Source organism: Rhinopithecus roxellana, chromosome 20, assembly GCF_007565055.1.
Source record: "Rhinopithecus roxellana isolate Shanxi Qingling chromosome 20, ASM756505v1, whole genome shotgun sequence".
Lineage (NCBI taxonomy): Eukaryota > Metazoa > Chordata > Mammalia > Primates > Cercopithecidae > Rhinopithecus > Rhinopithecus roxellana.
The window spans coordinates 74,273,825-74,285,963 of NC_044568.1; the positions used below are offsets into that span (position 1 = coordinate 74,273,825).

Sequence of the window (12,139 nt, forward strand, 5' to 3'; positions counted from 1 at the left end):
AAAAAAAAAAATAAAAAAAATTAGCTGGACATGGTGGTGCATGCCTGTAATCCCAGCACTTTGGGAGGCTGAGGCGGGCAGATCACTGGAGGTCAGCAGTTCGAGACCAGCCTGGCCAACATGGGGAAAACTCATCTCTACTAAAAATATAAAAATTAGCTCGATGTGGTGGCACCTGCCTGTAATCCCAGCTACTTGGGAGGCTGAGGCATGAGAATCACTTGAACCTGGGAGGTGGAGGTTGCAGTGAGTCAAGATCAAGCCAATGCACTCCAACCTGGGCCACAGAGTGAGACTCTGTCTCAAAAATAAATAAATACCTAAGTAAATACAGATAAAAAATAAAAGCATTTTCCATATAAGTGAGCCCAGCAAAGCCTTGGATGTGCCCTCCCTTCCCTGGGAGGATGGAAACCCTGCTCTGGCTGTGCCATCGGCAGTGAGAGTGGCCTGGGGTTGTCCTGCCCCATTGACAGCCACTGTTGTTGAGCTTATTTTATTTTGCTTTCTACTGTTCGTTAAAGGCTGATTTCGATAGAGACATCTTCCCGAAGTTCAACTCAGATTTATTCATGTCTGTCTCCCTTTTCAACACTTTGGTGGCTCCTGGGTGGCAGAGTTCAGGTGTCTTAGCACAGCGTCCTTCCAGGGCATCTCTCAGGGTGCTCCCAGGCCTGGCTACCACCTACCTTAGTGCCATCGCATCCCTGGTTGCACCCCATGCCTTCACCCCTTTACACCTTTCTCCAGCTCTCCCCATATTTCCGTGTCTTGGACACACTTGCTTTTCTGTCAGAGTTTTTATTTTTTCTTTTTTTCTTTTTTTTTTTTTTTTGAGACAGAGGCTCATTCTGTTGCCCAGGCTGGAGTGCAGTGGCACGATCTCGGCTCACTGTAACCTCCACCTCTTGGGTTCAAGCGATTCTTGTGTCTCAGCCTCCTGAGTAGCTAGGATCACAGGCCCCTGCCACCATGCCTGGCTAATTTTTGTGTTTTCAGTAGAGACGGGGTTTCACCATGTTGGCCAGGCTGGTTTCGAGCTCCTGATCGTGTGATCTGCCTGCCTCAGCCTCCCTCCGCCCACCTTGCTGGGATTACCAGCACTGGCATGAGCCACCATGCCCAGCCCCAGTTTGTCTTGAGGTGTCCTCTCCTCTCAGACCTTGCCTCATGCCCCCAGTGAAGTTTCTGCCCCTCTTGCAGCTCAGTGTGACGGGATCCCTCAGGTTACTCTCTGCCTCTCTTCCCTAAGGTGTACCTGTCACCTGCCTCCCACCTGGAGGGCCCCTGAGATGGGTCACTGAACTGAACTCAGCAGTAGAAACGGAATGTTGAGGCCTTCAGTGTTTAGTACGGCCCTTCCTTCTGTCTGTCTCTCTCTTTCTCTGCTTGGGGTAAATCGAGGCTCAGTGACCAGGGGCATCAGCCTGGCAGGCCTCATTCATTGTGTCTGAGCCAGGTGTGTTGTGTCGTTTCAGCATCACCTTCTCCATCCCGGAAGGTGCCTTGGTGGCCGTGGTGGGCCAGGTGGGCTGCGGAAAGTCGTCGCTTATCTCAGCTCTCTTGGCCGAGATGGACAAAGTGGAGGGGCACGTGGCTATCAAGGTAGGATGAGGACCAGTGGGCAGGGGCAGTGGGGAAGCTGGTGGTCTGAGGAAAAGCTCAAAAATGATGCTGTTTCTTTTGACTGTCCCTGTGCCGGAAGTGAGAGTAGCAACGTCTGTTTTCCTCCTCCTCCTTTATCTTTCCATCTGTCTCTTTCTCTGGCGTTCTTTCTGTTCTGTTCTGTGCCATCCTAGAAGGCAGGAATTGGGTATCATTTATTTCCATCTGTCTCTCAGCACTTAAAATAGTGCCCAGTATATAGTAGGCACTTAATAAGTAGTTATTTTGTTATCTCCTTATTAAGCTGTAATTTTTTAATTTTTATTTTTTTTTGAGACAGGGTTAGGCTCTGTCTCCCCAGGCTGGAGTGAAGTGGCACGATCTCGACTCACTGCATTCTCTGCCTCCTGGGTCCTATTTTTATTTATTTATTTGTTTTTTTGAGACAGGGTCAGGCTCTGTCCCCCAGGCTGGAGTGAAGTGGCACTGATCTCGGCTCACTGCAGCCTCTGCCTCCTGGGTCCAAGCAATTCTTCTGCCTCAGCCCCCCGAGTAGCTGGGATTACAGGCATGCACCACCATGCCCAGCTAATTTTTATATATATTTTTAGTAGAGACGGAGTTGTATCATGTTGGCCAGGCTGGTCTCAAATTCCTGACCTCAAATGATCTGCCCACCTCTGTCTCCCAAAGTGCTGGGATTACAGGTGTGAGCCACTGCACCTGGCCACTTAATAAATACTTAGTAGACACATGAAGACGCCCTGGCACGCGGCCTGTCTCCTTCCTTTGCGTCTCTGCCTGTCACTGAATGTCTCTTGGTCTCTTTGGGTCTTTTTGGATTTTTCTTTATCTTTATGGATCTCTCTGGGTATCTCTTCTTATAAATGTAACAAAACAAAAATATGTGGTTAGAATGTTAGAACATTGTTTAAAGGGAACAGTTTAAATTTTTAGTGTTTGTTGAATTCTTAATAGGGGGCTAAAAGAAGACTGCAGTTTTACTGCTTTTAAATACACGGTGTACTTTGAAGTAAGTTGAAATTCCCCAAGACTGAGCTTAAGAGGCTGCTTTACCAGTAAGTCCCACTGGCAGTCAACAGTCTTTGTTTGCATTTAGTTAACTCTGAATGAAGGCCTTTTCCTAGTGTAACAATACATCCCTGGAAGTTTTGCTACCAGCATTTCCAGGAGTGTGGTCTGCAGCCAGCTCATCTTGCAGGACGTTTGGGGGAGAAAGAACCCCAGACTCAAACAAGCATGGGAAATAATGAATACTCCGACCCCCTCCCTCTTACAATAAACGTTAGCAAATTAAGGTTCTGACAAGTCCTGCAGTGAGAAAGAAATCTATTAACTGTTTAACCTCATGTGTCCCAGGTGTACTTGCCTGCACCTCTTTAGTGTCTGTGCAACTGCACATTTATCTCTTGGAATCTGCCTTTGGGAATGTCAAGTTTATGATGTTTGTTGTTGTGGTGGTTTTTTGTTTTGTTTTTGTTTTTTTGAGACAGTTTTGTTTTGTTGCCCAGGCTGGATGCAGTGGTGTGATCTTGGCTAGCTGCAACCTCTGCCTCCTAGGTTCAACCGATTCTCCTGCCTCGGCCTCCTGAGTAGCTGGGATTATAGGCACGCACCATTACCATGCCCAGCTAGTTTTTGTACTTTTAGTAGACATGGGGTTTTACCATGTTGGCCTGGGTAGTCTAGGGCTCCTGACCTCAGGTGATCTGCCCATTTAGGCTTCCCAAAGTGCTGGGATTACAGGCGTGAGCCACTGCTCCTGGCCTAGTTTATGACAGTGTTTTTATTTCCAAGCAAAACCCTTTCTTCGTTGATTATACAATGCCTTTGAAAAGTATACATTGTGATTGGGTCCAAACTAATGACCTTTAACTGCTGTTTTAAGAAATGTTTTATCATTACTTTTAAGTCCATGCCATAAAATAAGATTAATGAACCGTGAGAGCTAGATTAATGGAAGAAAATTCCAAATCTTGGTAGGATCCACATTGCTTTCTCCAGATTTCTGCTATCCTGGCACTATTATCATTTCAGGCCAGATGATTATTTATTATTGGTTGTTTTGCCCAAGTAAGGGGAGTGCTAGAAATGTGTATAAAATATTTATCTTTTCCCAAAGGTTTTAGTCGGTGGGGTTTGTGTATATTATGTCTGAATTTTCTGTGGGTTCTATGGTAAGGCACCTCTGTTGACATTTTGGCTTCTTAAAAGTTAGGATGTTCAAGTCAGCAGGTTAATTATTTGAGAATTTAGAGTAAGAATGAGGGCACCTGGGACCCGCTGTCAGCTTTGCCCTCTCTAGAATTCCCTTATTCAAGAATCTTCTGGCTGGGTGCTGTGGCTCACACCTGTTAATCCCAGGACTTTGGGAGGCCAAGGCAGGTGGATCACCTGAGGTCAAGAGTTTAAGACCAGCCTGGCCAACATTGTGAACCCTGTCTCTACTAAAAATACAAAAATTAGCGGGCCTGGTGGTGTGTGCATTTAGTCCCAGCTACTCAGGAGGCTGAGGAAGGAGAATCCCTTGAGCCCAGAGGCAGAAATTGCAGTGAGCTGAGATCTTGCCACTGTATTCCAGCCTGGGGGACAGCGAAGATTCGTTTCAAAATAAAAAAGAAAAGAATCTTCAGGGGCCGTTGCCCTTCCAATAAAACCCATGCTCCTCACCATGTATAGGCCCCCTTGCTGTCCCTGATGTGTTTTCTGCCAGTCGTTCCCTCATAGGATTGATGGATGTTCCTGTCACACTGGACTTTCTGCTCCTTGAATGTGCCAAGTACTTTTCACCTCCAGGCCTTCGCATGTCCTGTTCCCTCGGACTTGAGTGCTCTTCACTCTTCTCCTCATGAAACGGACTCATTCTTCACTTTTTGGTTCTTATCTAAACATATGTTTGAGCCGGGCATGATGGCTCATGCCTGTAATCCCAGCACTTCAGGAGGCCGAGGCAGGAGGATCGCTTGAGGCCAGGAGTTCGGGACCAGGCTCAGCAACATGGAGAGATTTTGTTTCTACAAAATCTATAATAAATGAGAGAATGTTTTTTAACTACCCCAGCATTTTCATTAGCAAAATACACAAAACAAATATCCTTACTCTAGCCTTTATTCTCATGCTATTTGTGATACCTGACATTATATGGAAATAAAAGTAAACCTTTGAAATGGATGCTTTGATATAGGAGTCTTTGCTTCAATTTTTAGCAAGGATGCTTCCTCGAGGATCCTTCCTGGATGTCCCAAACTAGGTCGGTCTTTTATTTTTAATTTTTTTGAGACAGAGTCTTGCTCTGTGGTCTAAGCTGGAGTGCCGTGGCACGGTGCAGTCTCAGCTCATGGTACCTCCATGTCCTGGGCTCAGGTGATCCTCCTACCTCAGCCTCCCAAGTAGCTGGGACTACAGATGCACAGCACCATTGCCTGGCTAGTTTTTCTCTCTCTTTTTTTTTTTTTTTTTTTAAAGAGATGGGGTTTCTCTGTGTTGCCCAGGCTGGCTTTGAACTCCTGACCTCAAGCAGTTTGCCTGCCTTGGCCTCCCAAAGTGCTGAGATTACAGGCATGAGCCACTGCTCCTAGTCAAGTCAGACTTCTAAAAATTGTCATATATCTCGTTCTCTTAGCATCCACAGTAACTGTAATCAAGCAGCTTTTGGCCATGTAGGTGCTTCCACTCTTTGGAAGTGGGGGTTTTGATCGCCGCTGTAGGCATTGAGTTAATAGCTAGCTACTAAATAAATAACTGTAATCTTATCAACGAGGATACCAGCTCTTTCACTCCTGATGTTGGAGTCAGCGATTCACGTGGTATGGGTTCTGAGCCCAGCCCTGGCATCTGTTGTCCTTCGTGACTCAGTTTCCCTCTTGCTAAAGCAATAGGTGTGATGAAAATGACTTGTGAAGTGAGGCCCTCGTAGCAGGTGGGTGGGCCAGCTGCTGTCTTGTTGATCAGATCTGTCTGTGTGTCTGTCTCACCTCCTTCTCCATTTGCCACTTAGGGCTCGGTGGCCTATGTGCCACAGCAGGCCTGGATTCAGAATGATTCTCTCCAAGAAAACATCCTTTTTGGACGTCAGCTGGAGGAACCGTATTACAGGTCTGTGATACAGGCCTGTGCCCTCCTCCCAGACCTGGAAATCCTGCCCAGCGGGGATCGGACAGAGATTGGTGAGAAGGTCAGTATAGTTTTGCTGTTGGCCCCTGGATGAGTCAGCTGTTGCTGCCTAACAAACACTCTCACACTGTCAGTGGTCTGTGAGTCTACTGCAATCAGCTGAGCCGGTGGGGCTCAGCTGGGTGGCTCTGCTGAACTCTGCAGGCCAGCTGAACTTGGGTCCAGGCTGTGGGTGTGGCTCAGGTCTGCCTTACAGAGCTTCTTGCTGGGGACTGGGGTGAGGGCTCAGCAGCTTTCCAAAGGGAGGCTCTTCTCATGGTGGCAGCAGAGGCCCAAGATAGGCCCCCAAAAAAGCATGCAATGTCCCTTAAAGTACACTGTCCTTTCCATTCGCAAAGCAAGTCACTTGGCCAAGCTTGAAGGGAAGGGACCAGGAAGGAAGTACATTCTACCTTTGTGGTCACATGACTGCAGAGTCACATGACAGAGGGCGTGCTGTTGAGGGGAGTGGTCAATGATTCAGATGTTCATAGTCCCTGTCAAGACAGCTGTAATACTGAAAATAGCACAATAGCTAACACTTAGCATTTTCTCTCTTTTCTTTGTTTTCTTTTCTTTTTTGAGGTGGAGTCTCACTCTGTTGCCCAGGCTGGAGTGCAGTGGCATACTCTCTGCTCACTGCAACCTCTGCCTCCCAGGTTCAAGCGATCCTCCTGCCTCAGCCTCCTGAGTAGCTGGGATTACCGGTGCACATCACCACACTCAGCTAATTTTTGTATTTTTAGTAGAGGCGGGATTTCATCATGTTGGCCAGGCTGGTCTCGAACTCCTGACCTTAAGTGATCTGCCGGCCTCAGCAAAGTTCTTCTTCTTTTTTTTTTTTTGAGATGGAGCCTCTCTCTGTCACCCAGGCTAGAATGTAGTGGCACAATCTTGGCTCACTGCAACCTCCGCCTCCCGGGTTCAAGTGATTCTCCTGCCTCAGCCTCTTGAGTAGCTGGGACTACAGGCCACTGCCACCATGCCTGGCTAATTTCTGTATTTTTAGTAGAGGTGGGATTTCACCGTGTTGGCCATGCTGATCGTGAACTCCTGGCCTCAGGTGATCTGCCCGCCTCTGTCTCAGAGTACTGGCATTACAGATGTTAGCCACCTCGCCCGGCCTATAACTTGAGTATTTTCAGTATGCCAGGAACTGTGCTAAACATTTCACACATAATTATTCCTCACAGCAAACCCATGGGTAGAATTTGTTGTTACACCTAGGTAATCATTGAGGAAAAGGAGGCACAGAGAGGCCAAGTGACTTGCCTGAGGCCACACAGCCACAGAACTGCAGAGAGCATGGTTCCTGGGTTCATGTTCTTTCCTGCTCATTTTGTCATCTCTAAAAGGGCCATTCTCTGTGCCTCTCACCACTGCAGACTCTCCCTCCTGCTGTGCTCCAGCCCCCAGGTTTTCCTGCTATTCCTCAGCAATCCCCAGCTCCTGCCCACCTCCACAGCTTGGTCTGAGCCTTCTGGGCCTGGGGTGCCCTCCCTTGCTGCTTGCCTGATCACTTTGCTTTCGCGCCCCATGGTGGTCGTCTGGTGTATCCCCTTTTGGAAGACCAAGAGTGCAAAATGCTGGCCCATTTCTATTTTTAGTTATAAGCCAGGGGCTCTGTCAGCTTTCTTACTTGGTGAATGATGTTTAAAAATTGAGGTAAGTCTGCAGCTCCTTGGAAATAAAAAACAAATTATTAACCGAGCACGGTAGCTCACGCCTATAATCCCGGCACTTTGGGTGACCAAGGTGGGAGGATTGCCTGAGGTCAGGAGTTTGAGCCCAGCCTGGGCAACATGGTGAAAACCCATCTCTACAAAAAATTGCCAGGCGTGGTGCTGTGCACCTGTGGTCCCAGCCGCTCAGGGCTGAGGTGAGAGGATTGTTTGAACCTGGGAGGTGGAGATTACAGTGAGCCGAGATTGTGCCACTGCACTCCATCCTGGGCGACAGAGCGAGTTTCTCAAAAAACAAAAAGAAGGCACCTGGCTGCCAGGGCCTTACCTCAGTGCATGGGAGCCAGGGCAGGTATCTCAGGAGGGGCTGGGCAGTAACCTGTGATTTCTAGCCAAATAGGGAAATGACGTTAGCTTATCTGTCATGGTTGGAGCTGACGCTGCTGCTGGTCCATGCATTGTCCTTCCTTCTGGTGACTGGGACGTGGGCTGGATTTCAGCATCACCAGGCTGGAACCTTGCTTCACCTATATGTGGTTTTGCCGGACAGTGACAGATCCAGAGTAAGCTGGCAAACACAGCACCTGTCACCAACAGCAGCAGTAGCATTAATATGCCCATGTCTACCAGTGCCTTCCATGAGACTAAGAAATCAGGGCCTTTCTGCTGGCCAACATGATTTGGTGCCATCAGCCAGCCTTCGCTAAGTGCTTGCCGTGTGCCCTGTGCCCTGCTCAGCACCTCACGGGAGACTCAAGTTTTCTCTTTTGCCCAGTTTACAGGTGGGGCTACACCCTGTGCCTGTGATCCCATCCTTGGTGGCGGTGGAGCTGGGGCCTGGCTCCAGGTTTGGGCAAGTGGCATGACCTCATGCCTTCAGCCTCAAACTCAGAGAAGAGGAGACGAGTGCAGCTCTGCAGGGCCTCCACCCTGGGCCTGCTGTGTCCTGAGCAGGCTCTATGCTTTTCTTTCTTTTTTAAAGAGACAGGGTCTCATTCTGTCGCCCAGGCTGGGGTACAGTGGCCCAGCCGTAGCTCATTGCAGCCTTGAACTCCTGGGCTCAAGCCATCTTCCCACTCAGACTCCTGAGTAGCTGGAACTATAGGCGCACACCACCAGGCTTGGCTAGTTTTTTCTTTTTCTTTGTTTTGTAGAGACAGGGTCTCCCTATGTTGCTCAGGCTGGTCTCAAACCCCTGGCCTCAAGCAATCCTTCCGCCTCGGCCTCCCAAAGTTCTGGGATCACACCACACTCAGCCTGCTTCTGCATTTCTTGAGTCTCAAGGTTTCCCAGGAAACCCACTCTTGTGCCATGTCTCTCCCCAGGGCGTGAACCTGTCTGGGGGCCAGAAGCAACGCGTGAGCCTGGCCCGGGCCGTGTACTGCAACGCTGACATTTACCTCTTCGATGATCCCCTCTCAGCAGTGGATGCCCACGTGGGAAAACATATCTTTGAAAATGTGATTGGCCCCAAGGGGATGCTGAAGAACAAGGTGCCTGCTGGCGGGGCGGGGCTTGGCGTCGGGCTGTCTCGTCCTTTGGTTAAGTTGGAACATGTCCCCTTTAGGAGTCCTTTACTTTCTCTGGCTTTCTTTGTGTTTAATTGGACTTTAAATAACACATTTCTCATGCTTCTCTTGGAAGCCTTCCTAAGACAGTCATCTTGTACTTACCTTTGTAGGGGTAAGTCTTCCACGCAGAGTTAAATTCATTGCCTCTGCATGGCCAAGGGAGGCCCTTCTTCCTGCTTAAGTCCCAGGGCTGGCTTCTCAGCAGGGAATCCCACCCCAAGACACTGCCTGTGACCTAGCAAGGCTGTGTTTTCTTACTTGCAGAGGTGGCTGTGGGTGGAGGGGTTGGAAAATTGCCACAGCACCTTAACATGATAGGAAATAGTTCCTATGTTCTTTTTATAGGGCAGTTGTGGTAATGGGCGCACACTGGCTCTTTTTTTTCTTCCCCTTATTTTATTTTACTTTTTTTTTTGAGGTGAAGTTTCACTCTTGTTGCCCAGGCTGGAGTGCGATGGAGTGATCTCAGCTCACTGCAACCTCCACCTCCAGGGTTCAAGCGATTCTCCTGCTTTGGCCTCCCTAGTAGGTGGAATTACAGGTGTGCACCACCACGCGTGGCTAACTTTTTGTATTTTTAGTAGAGTCGAGGTTTTACCATGTTGACCAGGCTGGTCTCAAACTCCTGACCTCAAGTGATCCGCCTGCCTCGGCCTCCCAAAGTGCTGAGGTGACAGGCGTGAACCACCACCAGGCCCAACTGTTTCCCCTGATTTTAAAACTAACTCATCCCCATAGGTGGGATATAGATTAAGAAAAACATGAAAAAGAAAAATGGAAGCAGTTACATACATTCCACTGGTTAAGAAATTTTGTATTTCTTTCAAGTCTTTTTGCTCTGTGTATAAACTTTCTAAATAGGGTTATCTCATTACACGTATATATACAGGAAGCATCATGCTACGTGACCTCTTGTAAGCATTCCCATACATACCAGTAACATTCTGTGCAAACATATTTTAAAGTAGTAAAAAAACATTTTTTAAAATTACTAGGTAATACATGCCCATGGTAACAAAATTGAAAAGTACAAGAATATGGATATATTCTTACAATGTATGTGTGTATGTGTGTGTGTATGTATATAAAGTAAATAAAACTGGGCACAGTGAGTAATCCCAACACTTTTGGAGGCCTGGACCAGTGGATGACCTGAGGTCAGGAGTTCGAGACCAGCCTGGCCAACATGGTGAAACCCCGTCTCTACTAAAAATACAAAAATCAGCCGGGCATGGTGGCGCGTGCCTGTAATCCCAGCTGCTTGGGAAGCTGAGGCAGGAGAATCTCTTGAACCCGGGAGGTGGAGGTTGCAGTGATCTGAGATTGTGCCGCTGCACTCTAGCCTGGGCAACAGAGCGAGACCCCGTCTCAGAAAATATATATAAATAAAGTAAATAAAGTAGTCCCTCTTCATCCTGCATCCCTAATCTTTAATTCTTCTCTTAGACAGCAAGGGTTAGCAAATCTGGCCCACTGCCTGCTTTTTGTATGGCTCTTGAGCTAAGAATGATGTGTATATTTTTAAATAGACGAAATCTAAACAGGAAGAATATTTTGTGACATTTGAAAATCATATTAAATTTAAATATCAGTGTCCATAAATAAAACTTTATTTATTGGAACATGGCCAATGTATTTTTTTCTTTTTCTTTTTTTTCTGGAGCCAGGGTTTGGTCTGTTGTCCAGGCTGGAGTGCAGTGCCACAAGCATGGCGTGTCAGCCTCCAACTCCTGGGCTGAAGCAATCCTGCCTTCTGAGTAGCTCCTGGGACTACAGGCACGCACCACCATGGCTGGCTGATTTATTTTTATTTTTATATTTTTTGGTGGAGACACATCTCACTATGTTTCCCAGGCTGGTTTCATACTCTTGGCCTCAAAGGATCCTCCCGTTTTGGCCTCCCAAAGTGCTGGGATTACAGGTCTGAGCCACCGCATGTGTCCTGTTGTTTAAAGTGTCATCTACGGCTACTTGAACTCAGCAGAGCTGAGTTGGTGGTGTGGCAACTGTAAGATCCGTAAAGCTGAACAAATTGACCGTTAGCTGTTTAAGGAAACATATACTGACTTTTATTAATAGTTTGATGAATGTCTTGCCAAACTTTCAGATCTTCTGATAAAATGTATTCATGTGCATATTTTGTAGTGGTTTTGGGGGTAGCTGACAGCGGGAGTTGTTTGAGAAAAAAATTAAGCCAAGATTGGGCACAGTGGCTCATGCCTGTAATCCAAGGTGGATAGATCTCTTGAGCTCAGGAGTTCAAGATAAGTCTGGGCAACACGATGAGACCCCCTGTCTCGATAAAAAATACAGAAGTTAGCTGGGCGTGTTGGCACATATCTGTGGTCCCAGATACTTGGGAGCCTGAGGCAGGAGAATTGCTTGAACCCAGGAAGTACAGGTTGCGGTGAGCTGAGATCTCACCACTGCACTCCAGCCTGGGTGACAGAGACCCTGTGTCAAAAAAAAAAAAAAAAAAAAGAAGAAAATAATTAAGCCATTGGGCCGGGTGCAGTGGCTCGCGCTTATAATCCTAGCACTTTGGGAGGCCGAGATGGGCGGATTGCCTGAGCTCAGGAGTTTGAGACCAGCCTGGGCAACATGGTGAAACCCCATCTCTACTAAAATGCAAAAAAAAAATCAGCCAGGTGTCATGGTGGGCGCCTGTAATCCCAGCTACGTGGGAGGCTAAGGCATGGGAATTGCTTGAACCTGGGAGGTAGAGGTTGCATTGATCCGAGACCATGTCACTGCACTCCAGCCTGGGCAGCAAACTGAAACTCTGTCTCCAAAAAAAAAAAAAAAAACCATTGCATACAAACTGTTCTGCAGCGGCACCATCCTTTTATTCCTTAAGACACTTGTATGGTTCCCTCCCTATCTGTTGTCATTCAGGTTTTTGTTAAAAAAAAACTTCCCTATCGCCTTTGTTAAAACTGTAAAACCCACACACTTGGTCCAACCGTTCCCCTTTTTTGCTGCGTTTTCGCCATTCAGCAAACACTATTTTACTAGTGTTCATTTCTCCTCCAGCCCTGGAATCTGGGGCAGAGGTCTTTGTTTCCTGCCACCTCCCCAGCTTTTAGCTCAGCACCTGCGGCGTGGCAG

General features: G+C 47.6%; 1 protein-coding gene across 2 annotated transcripts in view; it reads left to right on the forward strand.

Annotated features, from left to right (window-relative positions):
* Positions 1-12,139, forward strand: part of ABCC1 (ATP binding cassette subfamily C member 1) — a 192,732-nt gene that overhangs the window by 128,310 nt on the left and 52,283 nt on the right. For both annotated transcript variants that reach the window (XM_010370871.2, XM_030924928.1), the window contains 3 exons: positions 1,479-1,605; positions 5,624-5,800; positions 8,786-8,953. In XM_010370871.2, coding sequence (XP_010369173.2) covers positions 1,479-1,605; positions 5,624-5,800; positions 8,786-8,953 — 472 coding nt within the window. The remainder of the gene's footprint in view (positions 1-1,478; positions 1,606-5,623; positions 5,801-8,785; positions 8,954-12,139) is intronic.